Source organism: Ceratocystis lukuohia (assembly GCF_044167205.1).
Source record: "Ceratocystis lukuohia strain C4212 chromosome Unknown Supercontig8_pilon, whole genome shotgun sequence".
Lineage (NCBI taxonomy): Eukaryota > Fungi > Ascomycota > Sordariomycetes > Microascales > Ceratocystidaceae > Ceratocystis > Ceratocystis lukuohia.
This window is the reverse complement of record NW_027263527.1, coordinates 1,018,945-1,043,386: the sequence shown is the minus strand read 5'-3', so window position 1 is coordinate 1,043,386 and position 24,442 is coordinate 1,018,945. Positions and strand designations below refer to the sequence as shown.

Sequence of the window (24,442 nt, the reverse complement as noted above, 5' to 3'; positions counted from 1 at the left end):
TGGCTTTCTGTGGATATTAGTTTTGGTACCACTTGTGTGTTTTGTTTCTTGTGTAGAGTGTGGAGATGCAGAGCGTAGAAATTTGTGCTGCCCGCCAAGATAGAGGGCTTTCTTGCTGCGACACAAGATCGGTAGGTTGCCTGGTAGAGGTACGAGGTCATTGTAGGACAAGCTGTGATGCCAAGCCACGTTACTTTCGTGCCTTTTTTGGTCTAGGAAGAAAGTGTTGATGTCGGACATTTAAAATACTGGTGGTACACGAGCTAAGAGTGAGTTATCGTTCGTATGTGCGAGACAGGGACGCGAGATTTCATCGATTGTTAGCAAGCCCCTTCGCATCGTATGCTAAGCGAGTGCTCATCCCGTAGTGCCGAAAAAACGTATGGGAGTGAGTGCTCATGCCATCCATATACGAGTCTTGAACACTTGGTATTATCAAATAACAAACAGAGGCTGGCTATCGATGCTTTCTCTTGTGTAACTTCAAAGCACATGCAAGACTTTTGCTTGACAAGACGGCATCCTCGGAGAACCCATATCATCCTTCTCTTCAAGTTGATCAGGCAGTGTATAGCATCTTTCATTTCTAGGGTACTCATTGCTTCTTGGTATCTATCGCACGAAAGCGAGCCCTGGTGCCTCATGTCTGGGGGCAGGGCTACAAGTTATCACAACAGGAGACCTGCCAGACACCACTCCAAGTACTTTATGATCGTCCTAATATCTGATAAAAAGTGGCGTTTCTATCTACTCATCGCTAGAGGCCTCACGTCTCCTCCTATAGTTGCCATGCCTTCTGTCCGTATCCATAGTAGACCACAACATGGCTTATCAATGTGTAAGGCATTTTCCTATCGAGTCAACCCTACTACAGGTAGGGGCTGCTTTAATTCGCCCTACCACTTCGAGTCCTAGTCCCGCACATTATCTAACAAGCACAGCGCCAGCAAACTTGACATGCTTTTGAGGTGCAAGTGTTGACAGATGCGCATAACCCTAGTATACACGAACATGTGGATATCACTTACACACAACCCTAATTATGGGTCCATGATAATATTTTTTTCCAGATTAGGCCATAAAATTCCGTGAAACACGTAAGGCAAGATGGCCGAGCGGTCTAAGGCGCTGTGTTCAGGTTGTTCATCTAGAAAGCCTTCGCAGTGGAGCAATCCGCGCGAGTTCGAATCTCGTTCTTGTCAACATACAATGTGTTCTTCTTTTTGCCTATGCTGGATTTTAGCATCGTGAGGCTTTTGTACCGGCCAGCTGGGCACCATAACCCTGGAGAGTTGGATCATTTTAGGCTCGGTGACTTATTCTCTCAACTTTTTTTTTTTCTGCTCTTTTTTTATGTAATATCATTATACCCCTGCCACATAATGTTGTTAAATGCAGACATCAAAAGAAAAAAAAAAAACCTCCGTAGAACAAAGATTAGCCTGAGAATTATGTGCACGGAGACAGGAAGGAAGTTGGACGCGGGGAGAAGGATGATGAAATGAATCCTAGATGGACATGTCCAAGTACGTCTTGGGACCCTCCTCCTTCTATGCTTCTTGTTCCCTTTGCCCCCTAAGTGCATATTTGCCTCAAAAGAAGAGCCAAGCAGACGGCTCCTTGTTTGATGTTCCAGCTAGAGCAAGCAAACGAGGGACAGGAAGAAGGAACATGAAGAGAAGAAGGAGTCACAAAATAATAATAAAAAACCCCGAAAAGTTGTTGAGAAGGAAGAAAAAAAGGATCTCACCCCGGCAGGCCGGCTGCTTTCGAAGAGAGTTAAACGCTGTAGCATCTATTAGGGCTCACATGGCAGGGCCCATATTTGCACTCTCTTCGCGTGCTCGTGTTTGTGTGATTTAGTGTTCTTATGAGGGGAATAATGCAAAATACAACGTAGCCATCAAGCTTCATGGGTGGACAATCGGACGTGTAGCTTGTTTGGGAAACGGGGAGGGGAGGCGAGGGGAGAGGGTGGATAAACGCGGAGGAATTGCCGGGCAAGTTTCGTTTACGAAGTTGGAGAGAAGGAAGTAAGCAAGAAAAAGAAGAAGCTGAACAGGGGAGAGGGAGGCAAGCAACAAAGGCGAAACGAGGAAGCAAGAAGTGAGATGGTGGATTTGGGCTGGCATGGCAGTTAAACGAGTTACACAGAAGGGAGGAAAAAAAAAAGAAGAAGCGAAGCTCTGATTCAACGATGCTGTAGCGCACAAGCAATAGCAACCAAAGCGAGCAGCTCATATAGATGCTGGAATACGGCTTCTATTGGTTTCTTCAAGGCCCCAGCTTCCACATCATATCTATGCAAGGCCATCATAACAACAGGGGGGGACGCTCAGCTCGCCTGGCTCTAGGCCAATCAGTGGTAGCATTGACACTTGGACAATACACAGGTTGTCCAAATTGGGGCTTACCATATAAATCGTGCCTGCATGTTTCTTTGTGTGAATAAGGGCTGGTGCATATGTGTGTGGAAGTATAGAGTAGGTAATTTGAAATGAAAAGCATGTTCCTTGCAGCTTATTGGCTAGTGGAACAGAAGCAAGTCTAGAAGGGGAGAAAAGAAGAAGAAGAAGATAGCTGGAGGAGAGGAGGGAGATGGAGACACGAGGGAAAAAGGACGCAGATAAAATGAGAAGAAAGAGGAGATACGGTGACATTGAGTGTTGGGGGGTACGCATGTACGGCCTATGATGTGTGATAATGGCGGCTTGGCGGCCATTGCCTTTTAGTTTGGCCCGTCGTCCCTTCGTATACGCCGCTCTATTCGTCACGATTGGATGTCATACGGGCAATGGGGGCTGTTTGTGTGTGCACTCGCCCTTTTGTCACGACGACTTGTCGACAAAGCTACAAGGTCATCTGGCTACGGCAAGCGTCAGCACTCATTGGCTAGGCATGTTTGTCATGCCATCGGTTCCTGGGGAAGGGCAGCAGATTGAAAGGCTGGGACGATGTCTGAAGGCTGAGCCTTTTCATGATGCTCAACCTGTTTGAGCATTAGACAAAATGAAGTGGGCCAAAAGCAGAGCTTGACAGGTCAATGGGGAGGCGGGTAGACGGAGGAGCGAGCGGACGGGCGGTCAGTGCAACTCAGGTGTCTTCTTTGGGGCTTGTTTTTCCCTCCCCCCCCAGATGGGCTCAGACCTTTTGCGTCTGTTCGGACAGCGGTTTTATCAAGCTTTGGCAGAAGAGGCGTGCGCAGGTAGACTTGGGTGGTGAAGCACATACAGTCTTGACGGGTTGTTTAGACCTAATGTCCAAGCTTTGATACGTAGCGCCACATGTGTAAATGTTGAGTAACCAAGGAGGATAGGCCGGAATCCCAAAGTGGTGACATTAAGTTGCCAGGAGATTTTTCTTTTTGCCCGACTACAGTTATTGCTTGTCCCTGTTTCTAGGTTCTAGGTCTTCCTTGGTTGTTCTTTGCGTTTCCTCTTTGAGCCTTATCTTTCGCAGTCGCTGAGCTTTATTAGTGGCTTGCTTGTTTGCTACTGCACGGTTGATGATGCGCTAAGTTTTGCTCCGAGCCTTGGCTTGGCGGACGAACAGACTTGGATAGGGAGAAGCGACGAGATGGATGGGAAGAGAGTCGGCTCCAGGGTGTGGGTAAAAACGACATTGGGGAAAGCTAAGTAGCAGTAGTGGTAGCAACAGTGTCAGTGATGGTGGGATCACCTGGAGCCTCTTCTGTTTAAAGAAGCAAGTCCGAGTCCGAGTCCGAGTCCGAGTCTCAGGCTTGGGTCCATGGAGACGACGGCCGGGGCCTCAAGGACATCACATCAAAGAAGTTTCAACTATCGCAATTTAAAAAAGAACGAAAAAAATGTTGGGAGGAACAAACGACGACAAATGCAACCCCAAGTACAGACATGCATACAGACAAGACGAGGGGAAGAGAAAAGAGCATAATTCCGGATATCGGTGTTTCTGCATTGCTTGCTGTGCCATAGCCCTTGCACAGCAAGTCGACCACCACACGTATGGTGCCTTGTCAGAGAAGATGAGACGAGACGAGAAGAGAAGGGAAGAGAAGAGACTAGGGGAAAGGTGTATGGATACGGGTAGAGGAAGAAGAAAGAAGGGAAGACTGAGAGAGAGAGAGTGTGTGTGTGTGAAAGCGAGAGATATCCTGGCCTCAACTGAAACGCTGGGCCCAGCCATCCCAAAGCCATTATTCGTCTTGTCTCGCTACTTACTACCTTACTTTCCCCCTTGGCCCAGCTCTAACAACAGAGAGGGGAGAGAAGCTGTGAGCTGTGGATGCAGCTTATTAGAGACGCCAAAAAGGGCCTCCATATCCAGGGTAGAAAACGCGCAGTGCCGATGGCCGAAGCAGGGACAAAGGAGAGAACAACGATGCAAGGCAGGTGAACACAAAATGACGATGAATGGCGCACATATACGCGCGAATAGGCTCACAAACTCTCACCTGCTGAGATTAATTTGCGGCGGAAAAACAAGAAGGAAAACAGCAATCTTACTAAAGACTAGCACGTTGGGAGTGACGCCAGGGCACCCTCGGTCTACATGACGCGCCAAAGAAGAAAACGAGCTAAAACATAGGAGGTCCCCTTTTGACACGAGAGAGTAGCGTAGCGTAGCGTGGTGTGGCGCTGGGTTTGTAAGCTGTCAACTGTGACAGGCGAGACGAGAAGCTTGGCTTTTCTTTTTACAAAGCCCCCTGGGTCTCAAACGAAGAGAACTTTGCAAAGGTCAACAGAGACGCTGCACCACAGACCTTGACGCGAGACAAGCAAGGAGACACGAATAATAGACGCACATCACGGACCAATCTGGGAACCCGCTGATTCTCCCGGTGTTACTGAAAATCTTTTGCCTGGCTCAGCAACAGCCTGGCCTGCAAAGGGAGGGGGGAGGGAGGGGGAACAGAGAGTGAACGCTCGGATTGCTCTTCCAGCTTCTGAACCTGGGAACTTTGCTTTTTTTGGCCGGAGTGATGCGGACAGGTTGGAGCTTAGTTTCTTCTATCTCGGGTTATACGAAATGCCGGTCAGGTCGGCCTGCCAGGCTGGTTGGAGAAGATGGAGGAAAAGGGTTGGGCCGAGTCAGCGAGGAGAGAGAAAAGCAAGGGACTTGGAGAAGGTGGTCGAGAGAAGATCTTCATATGGCACGCCGAGAAGGGAGCTAGCAGCCCTTTCGTCTCTCCTGGACTCCCTTTCTACAGATAGCCTCTGGGTTGGTGTTTCTGCTCCTTCATTTCCTGCCTACCTGCATCTTGAATGTTCCCCGTTGAATCCTTGGCCGGGAAGTGAAAAAAAGCCCGTGCTGGCCCTGCAATGAGAATGGAAAAGAAGGAAATCCGGCCTCAGGAAGCACCGTTCCGGCTGGCGATAATTTCGCTACAGCCCTCCAGCAAAGTAAAACAGGCCAAGGTGGTGTTGGCGAAGAGAAGGAGGCAGCAGAGGGGAATGGAGGGAAGGGAAGAGGGGGAAGAGAAGGGAAGGGAATGGCAGGGGAGGGCAGAGAGGGGAAGGGGAAGGAGGACTGAGATAGCCAAGTCGTACGTACGGTCTGAGCAGCGTGTATGGGAAGGGAAGCCTGGTGTCGTTGGCAAGTGAAGTTGACGATGAGATAGCTTGGGTTAGCCTGCGAGCAAGTATAGCGGAGGAATATTAGACCCGTTCTGTTGGCGTGACAGGAGAAAGAGGTAGCATTGAAGGCTAAGAGGCCGAGTTATAGCGCAAGCCAAGGCCCTAAATGAGCAAAGACGTGAAGAAAGCCATGGCAGGAAATCATATGAGAGCAGGGCATGTCTTACTCTACTGTAAATCTCTTCTGCGGCAGCCCCACTTGCTATTAGTTCGCTTAGCAAGACCCCGATGGCTATTCTTCGTTCAGGGGCCAGGCCCTGTGGATCCACTATAACTACAGACCACAGCCGCACGAGCTCATGGTTCCGCCCCTCCTCCACTTTAGAGGGAAGAGCCTGTAATAAAGCCTGGCGAGATAGCAGCACGCTGTGTTGCGGCAGGCTCAGGCCACTGTCGGCGAGCCTAGAAATTGGCCCAGCCCGAGATTGAAGACATGTAACGTCTACGGAAGAGTCGCCCAGGTCGAGCGATGCGGAGATTAGCCCAAAGGCTCAAGCAAGGTATGCATCGTGATGAGATGAGAAAGGGAACGAGATGGATATGCAAAAGGGAGAAACAAGGCCTTTGTTTGAAAGGAGTGCAGGTTCAAGGGCGCAGTGGAAAGGCGCTGTGAGGGCAGGAGGGACGCAGTGTAAGGAAGTGAGTGGGCAGGCAGAGCACCTGCCTGGAGGGCTGCTCCGCACAGCGTCTTAGGGCAGAGGCACTGTAATTATAGGGCACCCACGTGCTGAACTGTGGAAAGAAAAGACAAAGAGGGCGGGCCCTTTCTGAGGCAGGGAAAGGACGAGAGGACAGACAAGGCCCGCCTTGCACCTAGACTACGCTACGAGGGAATTTCTTGTCCATCACATCACTACTGTCTTGTCCTGTTTCTTGTTTCCCGTGCCTGGTATTGACTTGATAATGGGAAAGGAAGAGGAGCGTGGGGCTTCTGATTCGTGAATCCAGAAAGTGAGAAAACAACTCGCCCCCCCCCCCCCCAAAAGCAGCCATGTGGATAGCAACGCCGAGGCGAGACAGGCGAGCAGCGGACCATGAGAAAAAAAAGAAAATACCAGAGCATAAAAAGCATAAAAAGCGGCAAGTATGGTAACGAAGAAAAACTCTGATATTGGCGAGATTTGGAACGTTTGTTATCAGCAGGGAGAGGGAAGAAAAGAAAGAGATGAAGAGGAGGAGCAGGAAGAGAGAGAGAGGGGGGGGAGAGAGAGAGAGGGAGAGAGAGAGAGGGCGAGAGAGAGAGGGCGAGAGAGAGAGAGAGACAGGGAGAGAGGGCGGGCAGAAGCAGAGGGCGAAAGAAACAGAGAAAGAAGCCAAAGGAGAACGAGAGGGCGAGGGAGGGCGAGGGAGACGCACACAACGATATACACGATTCAGCCCTGTGCCAATATTCCGTTTATGCAGCCGCACTGCGCTTTGCTGTCTGCCTTCTTTGCTATCCTGGAGTCGCCAACATATGCTCCTCTGCGCCATGCTCGCACACGTAGCACCACATGGCGACCGGCAGAGGGGCGATCATGGCGTCTGGCCGTCGTTGCCTCTGGGTCTGCGTCTACCAGCCCAGCCTACATACGGCTGTGGTGTTGTCGTTTGCTCGCTATAATCTTCGTGTCTGTAAGCATGGACAGATGGACAGGATTGGGCCAAGCCCAGGCCCAGCAGGGAGCACAGACAACCGCGTAGAGAAAAGAAGAAACATCTTAGTGTTAGCCAACGCTATAAGTTGACAAGACAGGCTAAGCCACCCACCCGGCTTTCCCTATTACGGCTCTAGTGCACGACCTAAACAGCGGAATATGGAAAGCTCCAAATTCGGGTCTCCTTTCTCCTGTCCTAGGCCTATCAAGGAGACGCAAAACATATGCTAGCCTCAGTCTAGTCAAGTCCACCAACGGCTAATCCAGTCGTTATTTACCATCAACCCCAATTTCTTAGCGCTGTCGCAGTTGTCGTCGCCAGCAAATTGGAGCTACGCATCGGAAAAAAAACAGAGAAAAGAAGACAAAGTATGAGATTATAAGACAGGCGGGAGAGTTGCAACTGGCCAACCAGCATCTAGGAAGGCGTCAGGAGGTCTGGACGACATGTACAGCAGCGCAGCCAGTAAGGCCACAGGGTGCAAAGATAACATGATGCCGGCAATTCAAGAGTCCTGGCCGTGGGAGGAATATCTACACATACACATACACATACACATACACATACACACGCACTGGATTGTAAGGCCACTCACTACAAGCCGCGCCACTCACACATCGAAGTGTATTAATGATGAGGAGCAAACAATGCAAGCAGCAAGTAGACGACGACGACGGCATACAAAAAGGGAGGACACTGGGTCCGCAAAGAAGGAAGGGTGAGGCGAGGAGGAAAAGAAAAGAAAGGAAAAAAAAAGAAACAAGAAGCCAATAAAATAGGTAAAATAGTAAAACAGTAAAACAAGCAAGGAGATATATCACAGAACACTGGAAAGGATTACAACAAAAACAAGCGGATAGGCCAAAATGCAGGGATCACCAGGCAAGGGCACAACCCAAACAAGATACTCGGCCAAGCAGAAGGGGAAGAGAAGAGGCAAAGAGAACTACATGCAGCTACACAGAAAGAAACACACCCCCCCCCCCCAGGAAACAAGCCCTATGGCAGGCCAGAGCAGGGCGGCCCCTCTCCTCTCCCTTTGCCATTGTGCTGTTAACTGGGGTTTGATAGTTGGCACGACTTCTTCTGCTGCTATATATCCTCCGCAGCCCTCCTGTCTTGCCTTTGTCTAGGCCGGCGTCCTGCTTGTCTGCTGTCTCCTTTCTCTTCTTCCCCATCCCGCTTCTCTGCTTCCACCTCTGTCACGCCCCGCTGGGCTCCTGTTTCGGTCCGATATCTGGGCTGCCTTTGTAGATCTACCACAGACGACACACACTACAGACGGACGACGTCTCGCCCTCTACCACCCACCACCATTCTGCACACTGCGCTGCCACGCATGCCCTAGAACCTCTTTCCTTCTGTCCTCTCCCTCTCTTTGTACATATCTGACTCGTTTACACATAAACTCGCACATACCGACGACTTTGACCTTCCGTCTACCTACTAGGACCTGCTTCTACCTCCTGCTCACTCGCAATACCCATATTCTGACTGCCTCTGGACTTGGTGTCTCGGCTCACCTTCTGTGACTTGTATACAATTCAATCGCAGACAAGACAAGAAACCCCCCCCCCCCCCCAGGTCGTTCCCTATCACGCCAGCCGGCTTGCGCATACCACCAATTGCTCTCTTGCTCTTCTTAGGCCCGTTCTCCCCCTCCAGGGACCACCATCGCTTCTTCCTGGGGCGCCCCGAGGCCTGCCCTCGCCCTCCCCATCACTGTATTATAGCCCCCTATATTCATAATACTATATCCTATTCCAACTTCACATCAATCATGTCTTCTGACTTGGACCTGCTACGAGGCGGCTGTCAAGCGCCCTTCTTCAACCAGGCCTCTTTTTCAGATGACGACGGCTGTAAGTAGGCGCCGCACATTCCCTCAACATCGCTTCCCTTGCCTTTCTCTAACACTCCTAGTCATCCCCGGCCGGCTTTGTATCCCTAGCAATGCAGCCAACTCCACTTGCTGCTTGCCGTGTCCCCTTGTTGATTGGGTGTACCCCGACAGCTTCCATACTATGGCCTCGGTCGCAGACTGGATCAGCGTGGTTGGCTTCATATGCTGTGTCTTTTTGTTGATATCGTGGGCGGCATTACCGGTAGAAAAGACTCATCGCCACTACCTCAGTATCTGCTTGACCATTGCCGTGGCTGTCATGAGTGTAAGTCGTGCGCTGCGGCGTGTCTGTCCCCGTCTCCTGAAGACTCCACTAACAAGCTGATGCTCCTGCTCCTCCTTGTCTACAGCTCGGCTTTGTCGTACCTCTCGCCGCAGACCCCGAACAGTGCATCAACGAGATCACCCCAAACGACATGTCCACTAGCTCTGTATGTGCCGTATCCGGCACTATGATTATGCTAGGAGGCTTTGCTGGCGCTACCTGGGTCTTCCTAAGAGCTCTCTCCCTGCACCTGCAAATTTGCTGGCAGGTTGTTGTTGGCCGCAACTTTATGTTGATTGCCCAGGCCATTGGATGGCTCATTCCCACGCTTATCGTGGCTGTCTCGCTCAAGTACAGCGGTGTCTCATTCCGTTTCGGCCAAACCTGCCATGTCAACCACGACAACAGCATGGCTGACTTTTGGATTCCCATGCTGGTGTTTTCTGGCTTTACACTGGTGTTGCAGGGCGCCACCTTCGTCTACTGCATCAAGGTGTATCTCGCTTCTCTGAACGATAGCAGCAGCACTACCGAAAACTCTACTAATCTGCCTACGCATTCTGTCATTGGCAGTTCAAATATCTCGCCGCGTCAGGCCTACCGCCGTGTCAAACGTGTGGTCCAGCTTCAGTGGCGTGGAATCACCATTGTGCTCATTATTCTCATGGACGTCATCTTCTTCTCTGTCGTCTTTGTTTATCAGGACCGCACCATTGAGGACGTCCGCAAACACCCCGAAAAGGCCACTGCCTGGGTGTCCTGTCTGCTCCGGAACAGTGGTGACAAAGGCCAGTGCATTGACGAAGCCTCGGGTCTGGCCGTCCAGCTCTCCACCATTGTTACCGTGCTGATTCTCCTTGCCATCAATGGCATCTGGCTCTTGCTCTTCCTCGGCAACTGGGGCATGTTGATGGGCTGGGTCGACCTGGCCAACGGTCTCCTAGGCCGCAAGCCTGAGCCCATCGAGTTTGTCAGCAAGGATGCCACACTACAAAGCAAGTCGTATGAGCTGCTATCACGAGAGACCAACTCTGTCGCCGCTACAAGCATGATTGGCTCGCCCAACCCCATGCGCCCTGCCCCTACTGTCTCTCCTCCGGTCAACTTCTCCCGCGGCCCATACTCTGGTATGGACTCTAAAAGCCCTATCAGCCCGTTGCCTGACAGCCCCATGTCGGACGGCGCGCGCAGCTCTACTTTCCGCGCTTCTGCTGGCTTTGCTAGCTACCCGCCGCCCATTAATACAGCCGAAGACTATTCCAACGGGGCTGTTGGTATCGCGGCTGTGCAATCGGTCGCTGGCTCGCCTGTCGAAGACGGCCGGCGCACACCAGACTATTTCGGGTCTACAGCGCGATACTATGCACCAAATAGATCGTTTAGCAGCCCACACGCGCCCAGAGCAGGCTCGGTGTCATTACCACCACCACTGCCAGCTCAGAGTGGTGTGGCTCGGCTAGACCAGCAAAATGACGACCATGCCATCAACCCGTTAGGCATGAACCGGATATAACATGGTGTTGGCGTTGTATTTTCTTTGTCTTTTCCATTCCCATATATATATATTTCACCTTTGCGAGAGAGTGAGTGTGTGAGTGTGTGTTCCTCGCTCCTCCTCCTCCCCCTCCTCCTCCTTTCCTTGTTCCCGTCTTATAGCAGATGACCGCCACATAGGCAACCCGTGATGACCCATCTCTAGGCTCAAGGGTACTTCAAACAATGTAAAATAGATCAAATAAAAGCCTAATATAATGATAGCCTTATCTAGCCAGGATATGTGTACAACGTATGACAATTTTGATTGCATGTTAGTGACAGTTGAGGAGGGGTGGAAGATGAAAAAGGAAAAAGGCCTAGTATAATTTCAATATAACCCCTTCAGCTCGTCTTTGAACAAACACATCAAGTCACTAAATTATGAACATCGCGTCTGACCAATTCTAGTTTCAATCTGAACCGAGGCAGGCGACTTGGCTTTCCGGCCCTTTGATGTCGATCGAGATGGCAGGCAGTTTTCTCTACACTTGCGCTGTGCTTCCCCTCATAGATAGATGGCACCCTCGGGTTGATCCTGCAATAGTCGAGCAGGGAAACGAGACGTTGTATGATTGACCACGGCCAAGGAAGCTCGGTGACATGAAAAATGCGGACAAGGAAGCGGAAACATGCCTCGGAAGGCGGCCAAGAATATCCTTCGCTAGTGACAATCATGACAGAGTCGATAGTGCCACTAGCTAGTATGGTAATACGAGATTTGCACATACTACTGAATGCCAATTCGAGGTCCGCTAATTGCCTACCTGCATGGAAAGCTTTCGTACCGCCCTCTCCAATGCTTTGATCAAATGTATACGGACAACAGGTTAGGCAGCTCTTGGCCTTGTTACTACTTAGTTGAAAGCTGCACTGTCTTCCTCACTAAGAGGATAAAAGTAAACATAGGAGATATGCCACTCAGGAAGGGGAAGTGGAGTCGGCCACTATCTTGGTAAACGGCGAGCAAGTGGCGGAGGGTTGTCTATCGATCAAGACCAGGAAATCTACTTAGCCTAGGAAGCCTCTCCATCGCGCTAGCCCACTGCGCCGTAGAAACCTGCTTGACCATGTCATGTAAGCTCTTGCCTCGTACCGAAAGACAGTGGAGGGGGATGCAGCCTGTGTTATGCATATCACCCACACCTTGTACCTTAATTAGCAAATTAAATGGGCCAATATATCGCATTGCTCTATCTAAAAGCCGGGGTTGCGATTTAGCGTCTCTTGGGCACTCATGTAGTGCTGACTTGCACCTGCCTCTGTTGTGTTGTGGTGACACAAAAGTCTGCCAAACAAACAACACTCCAATCTGGCCCTGGACATCAATCACAAGCAAGTCTCAACTTCGCGGCATCTCAATATTGTGTATTTTATAGCCTAAGCAGTTCTAGCTGTATCTTAGCCCACAAGTTATCAAAGTCTTCTTAACGCCGTCCGGCAGTTCCCTCTACTAATAGCGTACGCATCAATGTGCTGCAACTTTGTATGCATCACTGTCAACTTATGATAGCATCAGGCTTCAATACCCGTGTCTCCTTGCGCTTCAACCCCATTTGAAGCCCAATATATCCGCATTCTACTACTACCTCTCTCAATTGCATAGTCTCCCACACGTGAACCACAGGGTTCTCACCACAGCCACACACGCCATGGCTATCAAATTCATCGCCAACTGGCTTTTTGGCGAAATCAAGCCCGAAGAACGAGTCCCTAATGCCGAGTCGCACGCGCACCTAAGCCCGCCTCCATCGCCAACCATCCCGGACCACATCCCATCTCGACCTTTTATTGAGCCAAAAATGATGTCAGTAAAGAACAATCCTGGCTTCGCCACTTGGCCAGACTTGAGCCCAAACGCTGTCCAAAACCCTTGTGGGCAGGGCATTCAACAAAGCAGCCGGACGTTTACCGAACAGTCTCCGCTTCTTAGCCACAGTAGTGCCTTATCCGAAGGTGTGGCCAGTGAGGATCACAGCAGTGCAAATACCATAATCAAGGGGCATATTCTCCAATTTCCAAGTGTCCGCCGAATTTTTATACGGGCCGTTAGACGTGTCCTACATGCCCTCGCGGTAATAATGCGATCTATTGCCCACCACCCAATCATCTCTTTCATCGTCTTCGTTGCCCTTACGTCTAGCATTCTTGTTTTGCGCATAATCTTCCCGCCTGAGCCCAATATCGCATCTCCATGGATGCCCGAATACATCGGCCGCCACAACTTTACCATACCGCCATATCAGCCTGAATTTTTAGCTACTTCTTATTCTCTGCCTCTGCAAACCTCTGGCCGCAATGTGGTTGACCAGCAGGGCCGACGCTTCAAAGTCGCTGGAGTCAACTGGTACGGTGCTAGCGATGAGCTCTTTGTTCCTGGGGGTCTGGATATCCGCCACCGCTCCAAAATTGCTACACTGATTCGCGACCTAGGCTTCAACACCGTGCGGCTTCCCTACAGTGACGAGCTCGTCAGGACCAATCCTGTTATTCCCGCACGCCACATCGCTGCCAACCCTGACCTGATTGGCCTACGTGCGCTCGACGTCTTCCATGCTACCGTCCACGCTCTTGTAGGATCCGGCATCGCTGTCATTATCAACAATCACATTACCCAAGCCCGCTGGTGCTGCGATGCAGATCCCTGCGATGCCGGCTGGTCCAACAGCCACCTAGGACCTATTTGCCCTGTACGTCAAACCACCCGCGACTGGATCACCCACTGGACGGACGTCATGCGGCCACTAGCCAACGAGTCTCTTGTTCTCGGTGCTGATTTGCGTAACGAGGTGCGTGGCTTGTGGGGCACTATGCCCTGGGCATCATGGGCTACTGCTGCTGAAGAAGTGGCTGAGAATCTGCTAGCCATTAACCCACAATGGTTAATGGTCGTCGAGGGCACATCGTCGGCAAACGATTTAACGGGTGTTGCTACGCGTCCAATAACCCTGTCAGTCCCAAATAGGCTCGTTTACAGTGCACATGTTTACAGCTGGTCAGGTTGGGGTTCACTGAAAGGCCGCTACTCGCTGCGCAAGTATGAGTCGTTTGCGAGCGATATGCATACGAACTGGGGCTATCTCATCACAGACAATGTGGCCCCCGTATGGGTTGGGGAGGTGGGTGCCCCAACGGAGCCGGATAGAGGAGATGCAAATTACTGGCGGAATTTAATGCGGTATCTGCGCGATACAGATGCAGACTTTGGCTATTGGGCTGTCAACCCGAGGAAGCCACATGAGGATATGCACGAGTCGTATGGACTAGTTGAGGATGACTGGCAAACAGTAGTCAAGGATTACCGTTTGCGGGATATGTTGCAGCTAATGAATGTGAGCATTGATGACTGGGAATAAGCCTGGTGCTGTTCGAGTTTGTCTTTTAGTAGCCATAGACGTGTTATTAGAGTTTTATTTGAAATAAACAGTGTTACAACTATATTTGAAACCCTACTCCTTCTTGTCCTTCTATATAAGCCGTTTTATGTACCCCAGATTCATGCGTTTGAGCTCTTCTTCGGCATGCTGGACACCTTGGGGGGCAATACCATCAGCGAGCGGTCGTTGCGCTTATAAAAGTCAACGAGCACCATGGCTGTTTTCTCGGGCACATCTTCCTGGATAAAGTGTCCGGCGTCAGGAAAGACCTGCAGTGCGTATTTTCCTAGACAAGTAAAAAAAAAAAAAAAAAAGCATTTAGTATAGGCATTCGACGATAGTGTTCTTTTTTTTCCCTCCCTTTTATCAGGTAGACGCCATGTACTCACCCTGCATCTGACCAATCGTCAGCTCCGTATCTAGCCGATCCGTTCCCGCTAGCAACAGCAATTTTCCCCCCTTGGCTGCCAAAAACTTGCCGCTCAAGCCCTTGTACCAGCCCTCCCAGAATGGTTGTGTAGCCTGCAAATCCGTGCGCCAACGCCATGGCCGTGCCGTATCTTCAGCCTCATCTCTCCTCAAGAGTCCTGGCACACTCGACCTTGCCGATACCGAATTTCGCAGCGTGCGGCTACGAACATGCCAATCAATCGCTTGTGCAACTGTTGTGAAGCCTGTTGGCCGCGTACTCAGATATGCCGTCATACTCTGCAGTGCCTCCATTGCCGAGCCTTCAACGACATCAAGGACGGCAAAGCCAAGAAGTGCCTCGGCTCCTAAGGCTTGTTGCAAGCCCATTCCCGGAGTCGGGCCTTCAGCTTTGGTCCCGAGCGCTACGTGCGTTACGACCGCGCCACCAAGTGAGTGGCCAATGAGGATAATGGGCGGTAGTGTCATCCAACCCATAGCAGCCTTTGTGGCGTGGATAGTATCAAGAAGGTCCTGTGCTAGCCGCGGTAGAGAAAGGTCAGGTGGCCCTGTAGGGGACAGCTTATCGGTGGTTGATCCATGACCACGTGCATCGGGGCAGAGAGTACCGGCATGAGGGAGTAGCTTCTGAATCTCGGCAGACAGCACAGCGAAAGACAGCCCCGAAGAGCCAGCGCCGTGATGCATTACAAAAAGTGGGCCTTTCTCTCCCGGTGGATTGAAGTAGGCGTGCATGTTGGCTGTGGGCAGGTCGAGAGTCAGCTCACGCTCAAAGTAGGTTGTCCATGGGATTGGGTCAATAGAGCGGCCGCGTGGGGGGCTGTATAACTCGGTTAGCGGTTATCCAATTGGGCACAATTTTGTTTCATAGCGGGTGAGTTCCAGTAGAGCACATTTACCCACGTAGGAGGATAACTCACCCTATCGTGCGTGCAAATAATCCTCGGCCTGGAGACGGAATCACGGTTCCTGTTGACGATGCTGACGACGCCGAGGACGAGTCATCGTCTGCTGTTGTTTGCTCTGTTTCTGTAACTTCACCGTCACCAAGTTCGGCCACTTCGTCCTCAGCCTCCTCCTCGTAGCTCGGCAAGTTTGGCTCTAGGCCAGCCTGTTGCGCTAGTTTGGCTTTTGCCCAGTGCTTTTGTAGCTCGCTCATACCCAATAGTAAAAGGTGGGGCAACGGATACAGTGGAGGATAGTATTGATACACTATGCAGGTTGTGTGTTGTGAGATAAAGCTCAATTGATTTTCTAAAAGGCGTCTTGACACGTGAAGACTCGGTTTGCTATGAGGTCCAAAGTGGGGTTGTGGACAGTGTGGGCAGGTTTCAAAGCACGTGGTGGATACATCAGAATATAGGCTGAAATACTAGTAGACAAAGTATCTTTACAGTGCCAAGCTTGCACCCGCACCTCATCCACGTTCACGATAAAGGAGCAAGTTGTTGTAGAAGAAAATGCCATCGTCAAGTCATCATTGCTAGAATAAGAAACATAAGATATAGCGAAATTACAAGTGTGAAAGCGAAAGAGCATCAACCAACAGAAAGGAAACCTGGTATCAAGCCTTGTCCAGGAAACCATTACCCAAAACACGACAAAGGGAAGTGCAAAAAGAAGAAAAAAAAATGGAAAGGGAAACTACAACAAATAAAGTAAAAAAAAAACCCAGAAAAAAGAACCCCGCACCAAAAGAAAATCTTATCCAACATCGTTCAGCCATTTTTTTCCAGTCTTGCCCAGACATCACAAGAAGATGCCGCAGTTTTGCAGGAACAACAAGCTCTCACAAGAATTGCGGCATTAGACTCTGACCTTCCATCTCTGGTCAAAGCTATCGTCACGCGATGAACCATTGCTACCTATGGGCGCGGCATAACGCATCAGCCCATCACGGTCGCCATTGAGCGGTGTCATAGGGCTAATGGGCCGCTGGTGGTCAGGCGACGGCGTAGGAGCACTAAGGAAGCCCTCGCGGCCAGTGTATGAGTTGTTCTGGCTGAGGTTGGCCTTCTCATCGTTGGCCATTTTTATTGATGAGACGGCAAAGGTGGTCGACTGGCTGCTTGACTTGGTGTCGGAGTACTGGCCCATATACATCTCCTGTGGACCGAGAGGCGTGAGAGTATCACGTGCCATGAGTTTTTCTATGATTATATGTGAGTATTACTACATCTTGCACCGCATTTGAATGCAGGAGAGAGGGAAACTTACCAGCGTCCTTTCTTCTCTTGCGGTGAGGGTTCACCTTGACGCACTGATTGATGCCATTCCACAGAATCAGAATAGCCAGCACGCCGGTCAAAATCGACTGAACAATGACTAGAACCAGTCCAGTCACCGTTTGCGTTGTTTGCGAAATGCCGAATTCTTGCACAAACACCAGAATACAACCAACTGACAGGACTCGGACGACTTGGATGATAATGTTGATGACATTCCCTGAACGGCGCTCATATGGGCGACTCCACAACAACAGAATCAGCATCGCTGTTTCCACGATCAACTGCACTGCCGTCTGTGAACGGCCCTGTCCATCCATGCCAGCCAACGTCACCCCCTTGACAAAGGCATAGATGATGGTTGGCACAAAGACCCACCAGTACGCCTTGCGATACGATTCGTAAAATATGCTATACTTGACCCAGAGCTCCTTTTTGTCATACAGGTTGCTGACATCACCCTCGTTCTTCTTCAGGACATGGGCCACACGCCATATCTTGAACGTGAAAAAGGCAAGCAATGCTGTAAAGAGGACTAGGGTCACACCAGCAAGTGTTTTGGCAGCCCACGAATCGCCTTGAGTAAATTGAAAAACACAGTATAGCACCCAAACACCGTAAAGCAGTAAAACCAATGACGTCACTGCACGGGCAATTGAACCCCAGTAATGCTGCCGGAAACCAGACAGCGATTTGGGGAAGCTTCCGTACAAGGCCCAGACTTCCAGAATAACCTTGACAAGCAGGATACCAACGACAATAGACAGAATAATAATGGCGACAACAAGCAAAATGGTCATGAAAGTATTAGACTGGGGCACACTAAACTTTTCAACAAAAGCACGAATGCCACTGACAGCCTGGTCAAACGCACCAGTTTCTTCGTCATCACGAGTCACAATAGCGCGAGCAACCAGTTCAAGCGAGCGCCGACTAGCGCCCTGGGCTTCCTGGCGGCTCCCATCTGCAAAGACCAGGGTAGTGTTTCGCAGGGTCTGCAGGCTATCAGCAGTCAAATTGCCACCCGTACGGCTGCGAAAATTATCAATAGCAATCTGCAATTTATCCCAGCCAACCAGGCCGGTAGTAAAGGCAAAGTTCTGGGTGAAGCTGCGGTAAATAGGCGGGTAGTTTACAGACAACATGCCGTTCATTGCCATGCCCTGCATCCAACCAACGACCTGGACAAATGAGGGAGATGGCGATGCAGTGCCAACGGCAGCACCTGCGCCAAATGCAGAGATTCCGGATACTATAAGCGCAGCACCGGCGATTCCCGTAGCAGCCCAAGATACGGCAGCCAGGTCAGTTGTTTTTCCGTTGGTTACTTGAGACTGGATGCAAGCAGCCATGTTATTATCAGCAGTTGTAAGTTCGAGACGGGCAACGGCAGCAATATCGGGTATCTGGAAAGCAATATCTGGAATTAAATCGACAAAGTTTTGGGGGACATTGTGAGAGCCTTTAGCTGTGAAAGTGCCCTCGGGCACGGGACACAGTTGCTCGACGTAGCTGCCCTCCTCACATGGGTTGAAGCTCTTGGAGTAGACATCTCGACCGTAGACGGTAACGAGAAGTTTAGCTGTAACATTTTGCTGCTTAGTACTGGTGGCGCTGACGTCGTAGACAAGGATTTCTTGGTCTTTGTCAAAGCTTATATCAACATTGTTAACAGTGATAGGAGCATCGGAAGCGCTGCAAGTGGAAAAGCCGACGGTGTGCAGTTCGCTGATGGCATACACGGTAGGGAGGAATACTGCAGCAGTCGCAGCGAAAAATGATTTAACCAAGTGCATGTTAGTGTCAAAGGTTTAGGTGTGGGTAGCCAGGAGATTCCTATGGTCGTATACGGCCGTATGGGTGAGGTTTTGTCTTGTAGTTGAAGCTGGCTGATATGGTCGGTGGTCGGTGACTAATGGATGAATGATGAAGATGACGACACTGGTGAAAACACACAAAAAGAAGGGGGGATAGAAAAGAAAGACGGCCAGCCGATAAGATCCCGCTCGAGAAGAAAGAAAAGAAGCACCAAAGTCCGAAGGCTAAAGACTGAATCACCAAGACTGCACTCGATGTTTGGGCGTCGTCTTTAGAAGTTCATAGCAAGAACCAGCATCTCGAGAGGCGGATGGACAAGAAACGGGAGAGCAAGAGAGGAGAGAAGGAAGAGAAAGAAACGAAATGCTAGAGACAAGTATATGAGGAAGAACAAGGTCGAAACAATGACAAGACAGAGTAGCAGGAACAGGAGCACGAGTTTGTCTGATAATCTTGCGTCTCTTTGTGAAAAGAAGAAGGAAAAAAAGAAGGCCAAGGATCAACCAAGGAAAGAAAAGAAGAGGCGAAGATGCTGATAAAGCAAGAGTGTTGCAGAGAATAAAGAAAGAGAAACGACTGAAGAGGAGAAAGAAAGGAAGAAAAGAATAAAAGACAGCGTCCGCAAGGGAGTGTTGTGGTGAGGCTGTTTAGTGGGAGGTTGAGGATGGATGGGTCTGGTTTATTCAGCATTTTTTTTTACCTTTTTTTTGGGGGTTTTACAATTTCTTTTACATCTTTTTACATCCTTGATCACGTCCTGTCCTCATTACTTGTGTGGCATTTCCTTCTAGCAGATATATGGCTTTCCTTGTCTTCCTTTCATATATTCCTCTTCCCTATTTTTTTTCTTTATTTCTTCTTGGTCGTCCGTTTCTGTGCTTCTTTCTTTCCCTCTTCTTTGTCACCCAAACCTCGTCCCCTTCCTTGTCTCCCCTTAGCTTCTAAAAAAAGAAACCCGCCATGCCATGCCGTGCCTTGTTATCCGTACCAAAGCTTATAACACTTTGAAGAATGAAGCCCATCAACGACTCTTTCTCTAGTCTTCATTTCTTAACTTTTCGTCCCCTCGAGAAATGAAAAAAAAGCACCCACTCAAGACAAAAACAAAGAAAAACTCCTTCTCTTTCTCTGCATCTCTTTTTCCTCCGTCTTTGCCGCCCCTTTCCTTATCCTTCACACCAATATGATTCTGAGACGAAGTGTATCACCATTGGCCTCCTCTGCTTCTACCCCTCCCATCCTGTCGCCTCCCCCTGTTCCTTTCGACTCCTTCAAGGCGTTCTTCTACTTGTCGTTTCCTTAGTTCTGACAACCACCCTCTCAAACAACACCTGTAGCTTGTACCACTGCATAATTCCCCAGGAGGTATCCATCCTTTGCCTCACAACTCGTATACCACACAAGTCACTCAACATAAACGCCAAGAACAAGCGATAGAAAGAAAAGGGACCCATAGGGATGTCCCTTTGGAATGGGCTTACAATCCAGCCGCCCTATCTATCGCTCGACCTGCACTATGGTCGTCATCATCTCACCTGCCGTAGAAGCCAGTCGAACATGCATGGCTATGAATAGAAATCCGCATTTCGGTGCAGAGCATGTATTTTTTTTTTCCCGTCCATCAATCTCACGCGCACACATACACATACGTGCATTTCAGCCGCATATTACATGGCAAGAGACAAACGAGCCTCAGCCTCAGCCTCAGTCTCAGCCCCGCCCAGCCCAACCACAACAGCAGCCCGCCTCTATCACTATGTGACTCCAATTCTGCCGGCGGCTTATCTGCATCTTATCTGCACTCTTTATACGTACCCATAAGTCTCGGCCCCCGACGAACGAGAAACACAGCTAAAAACTTGACACCCCAAGCTCATACAAAGCATCAACGCATCACATCGCAGCAATCAGGCAAGCAAAAGAACCCCGTCCTCATCTTTCCAAATCTCCAATTCAACAAAGCCTCTGGATTGCTTCTGCCAGGGCAACCTGCCAATATATCATAAACAAGCCAATGTGAACTCTAATCTGAACAAGGCAGAACGAGAAATTCCGAAGGCACAGTGCCGGGCCTAGCTTGACTTTTGACGTCTTGTTTCCTTAGTAACCCTGAATTTACGATCTTTAACCCTGTCGAACCCTAATCTTCCTCACTAACAACCTAACAACCCACATCAACCAACAGCTCGCCAGCATTCCTTCATGCAAAACAGGGCCAAGACTCCTTATCACTACCAACGAAACACGCCTTTGTTTCGTGACAGGTGAAAAACCTAATAATCCGGGCCTGTTAAGCATTAGCGACTGACCAAGTGAATACACGAGGACATGTGCATTTCATTAGTGTCGAGAGACAGAATAACCGAATCATAGAGGAGTAAGCCTAGAGTGAAAAAAAAAATCATGACAACAAGAACAAATACACAAAACGGCAGTTCCATCCATCCAATAGGGGAGCAACAAGGCTCAAGCCCAGGGCTTGGAGAGTTGGAACCAAAATATTACGAGAAATCAGGATCAAGCAAAGTGTTGGTGGTGTGTATTCGTAAAAATGGATACCCAATAGACAGCCATCCTCACACACTTCTTGGGGGCATAAAAGAAAACCTCCTTTCTCAAGATGCAGAGTCCGAGTCTGATTACGAGTCCGAGTCCCTAATTTTAGCATAACCCTAAGCTTGATCTGGCATTCAAGACCCTTATATCCAACTTGGGCCTGCCACTCCGCGCAATGTTTCAATCAGTCTAGAAAAACGCAGCGTCTTTGCACATGCTATGACAAGTCGTTTCAGTTTGAGAGATTTACAGGCCTTAAGCACCCTTAGAGTTCGAGCAAATAACAAAGTACTGAAGCCTGAGCATAGGCGATGAATAATAGCGCTGTATTAAGGAATTGGGGCCTGTAGGGCGGCAGAAGAATACTTACATTTTAGCCAAAGCGCCCTCTCTAAAGCGCCTGAATGGGAAAAGGCTCCTGCCGTCCATGCAAGCAAGCCAAATCCCATTAAAGTCAGGGCGGGTTTAATTCGAGTTGGTCCTGGCTTCTAGTGTTAGCATGTCAAGCCAGAGGCTAAATGCTAGGAGTTAAATGGCTTCTTTCTGGCATTACAGCGGCGTTAATTGTCGTTGGTTTTTTTTTTCTTTCCTTTTCCTTTTCATACCAAGACTTTAGCCTTCATGCTCGCTGCTGTTCGTCCTATATCCGATGCTTTGCTCCAGCTTTGCCTGCCTCTATTACTTTCTAGCCTAGGCGCCGCGGGACGGGTGGGTGGCTTCTCGGTTTCTTGAATCTCCTTGATTTCTCGGTTACAACCCAAACTGGCCTTTGCTTGGCCTGGCTTGGCTGACATTGCCTCTGGCTCGTTTTTGGTTGAGCCGGCAAGCCGAACAAAAAACCTCTTCGTCACATAGACGGTATATTAGAAATATTAATAAGGCACCGGACAGGACAGGACAGGAATTGTACAGTGCAAGAGGGACTCCTAATGCACTCACAAATTCACACTGTGCCATAAATGCCCTGTTTTCGTTTATGATAGTGTGACCTGCGTTTTGTAGGTTGGAAGGAAACTCCCCTCCTTCCGAAGTCGTTTCCACTTCCCTTGGTGGCCTAAAAAAGAGCAACGATGAAAAAATGGAGCATAAATAGGGAAAGAAGACGGAAAAAAGGGTTAATACCGGAAATGGGATGTGGAAGACGTGAAGGAGATAAAAAAAACAGGAAAGAATCCAAACACACTTGGACGCAGACTAAAAATGCTGGTCCAAATTCAAAGGCTCTGTCTCCCACAAAATCACATACATATATGAACAGTTGGGATTAGCTTGCCTGCCAACTCTCTATCCAATGACTGCGTCTTGTTAGTTGTCCTGCTGTTTTGTTCACGTGTCTATTGCGATTTCTTGTTGGCCTGCCAGGAGGAAAGGAAGACAAAACACAAAAAGGATCCACCATCAAAGGCTAACGTCGACGCTAGAAAGAGCAATTACTCTCTCTGATCTCTGATCTTCTCCGATCCTAAGCCTATCCCTGCAATATGCCCTTCCCTTTTGAGGAGGGTACGTAGACAGGCAGAAAGGAAAAAGAGGAGAGGAGACATGGCGAGATAAAGTGAAAGTAGGAAAAGCGAGTGGAAAAGAAAGAGAAGCAGGGAGAAACTGGAAGGAAACTGCAAGGTTAGTGTGAAGAGAAGAACAATAGAAGAGCAAAACCCGATGAGAACGTCTGAGAAGACAGCAAGCTACTAGGCCACTCCCCTCCCCCATCACAGTTGCCCCAATAGTAGGATAAGGAAAGAAAAAAGCAATAGCCCGCCTAGCCTGTCACATACAGTAATTGTTCCTTTTCTTCCGTTTGTTCCTGCTCTAGGACGAGGCCCAACTCTCCGAACTGTAGCGTAGCTCCCTTCTGCTATGGTTTCTTTCTAGCCCACATGCTAGATACTTGCTCCCTCTGGCCTATTCGCACCCGTGGTTTTGTCTTGCTCTTCCTCGATCTTACTCACCCTTACTACTCTTACTACTCTTGCCTCGTACCTTCTTGTCTTATGTGAGCTTTTCCTGTTGCCCCCGCCGCCTGGTCTGCTACTGTGTTGAACGCATGACGCCTTATCTACGCCCTGGAAGACGAAGTGGTAGCAAAGGAGCAAGTAATAATGGGGACAGTGTAGTATCAATGAATGAATGGCAGGCAAGCGGCTATAATCCAGTAACTGCGTTAGTGGAGGGCTAATTTTTTTTCTTTATTTTATTTTTGGCTCCCTTTTCTTCTTCTTCTTCTCAAGCACTATCTCACTATGAATCATTGCCTTTTTCTTTTATTTTTTTTTCTTCGTATTTTCTTCAGTGCCCCTGGCAGGCCTTTTGACTCTCGACTAAGATCCAGATAACTTTGTATTCTTGTATGGTTGTGGTGCTTCTCTTTCCCTTCCAACTTTGCAGCCTTCCCTTTACCCCCTTCCCCTCATCTCCCCCCCCCCCCCCCCACCTGCTGACTTCCTGTCCTGCATTGTCCACGGGCCATTTCCAATATCTGCTCTCTTGTCATCGGCGATTTCATCTCCCCTCTCCCAATGCCAAGTATAGTCCAATCAACAGCAAAGCCGCAGTTACAAGCCGCAGTCATAGTCGCACTTTTACTTGCGGTTACAGTGATGTACAGTGCAAGAAACTGTACAGCATAGCGCAGAACACAATACACAGTGCAGAACACCGTTTCAAACACTGTCAAGGAACAGGCGACGCCTTGTGCTTTGCCGAGCCGATTTCGTATAACTCAGCTTGTTCGTTCTTTCTTTGCTCTCTTCAACTCTAACTTTCTCCTGAATCTTGTCCCTTCTGTCTTTCTTGCCCGCCTTATCTTATTTTTATTATCTTATTTTTACCTTCATGACAACAGCTGATTCGTTAGTATATTTTGCACTCTCGAGCTATTCTTATTCCCTCATTAATTTCCTTGCTTATTTTACCTCTTTATAATTCGTCTTGCTTCCTCTCCATAACAAAGAATTGCGCTGCCTGTCAATCAACGCTCGAGCCGAATTGCGCCGCGTTTGCTCCCCCCCCCCCCATCGTAAGCTTGGAGCAAGCCCTTCCCGTCTTTGCTACCTAGCATTGACCAACTGATCTTCCGCTCGACC

General features: G+C 49.4%; 4 protein-coding genes across 4 annotated transcripts; 2 read left to right on the top strand and 2 right to left on the bottom strand.

Annotated features, from left to right (window-relative positions):
* Positions 1-9,033: 9,033 nt before the first annotated feature.
* HOO65_080259 (Frizzled/smoothened-like sans CRD protein B) lies at positions 9,034-10,934 on the top strand (the record flags this gene model as incomplete). The annotated part of the gene is made up of 3 exons (XM_071004219.1): positions 9,034-9,115; positions 9,177-9,421; positions 9,507-10,934. 3 exons carry the CDS (start codon positions 9,034-9,036, stop codon positions 10,932-10,934), a joined length of 1,755 nt encoding a protein of 584 aa, XP_070856489.1.
* Positions 10,935-12,606: 1,672 nt separating this feature from the next.
* HOO65_080258 (uncharacterized protein) lies at positions 12,607-14,310 on the top strand (the record flags this gene model as incomplete). The annotated part of the gene is made up of 1 exon (XM_071001521.1): positions 12,607-14,310. One exon carries the CDS (start codon positions 12,607-12,609, stop codon positions 14,308-14,310), a length of 1,704 nt encoding a protein of 567 aa, XP_070856488.1.
* Positions 14,311-14,450: 140 nt separating this feature from the next.
* HOO65_080257 (Protein phosphatase methylesterase 1) lies at positions 14,451-15,919 on the bottom strand (the record flags this gene model as incomplete). Its single annotated transcript, XM_071004265.1, has 3 exons — positions 14,451-14,617; positions 14,721-15,580; positions 15,681-15,919. The coding sequence occupies 3 exons, from the start codon at positions 15,917-15,919 to the stop codon at positions 14,451-14,453; spliced, it is 1,266 nt and encodes a 421-aa protein (XP_070856487.1).
* Positions 15,920-16,566: 647 nt separating this feature from the next.
* HOO65_080256 (transient receptor potential ion channel) lies at positions 16,567-18,781 on the bottom strand (the record flags this gene model as incomplete). Its single annotated transcript, XM_071004187.1, has 2 exons — positions 16,567-16,910; positions 16,978-18,781. The coding sequence occupies 2 exons, from the start codon at positions 18,779-18,781 to the stop codon at positions 16,567-16,569; spliced, it is 2,148 nt and encodes a 715-aa protein (XP_070856486.1).
* Between the last annotated feature and the right edge of the window lie 5,661 nt (positions 18,782-24,442).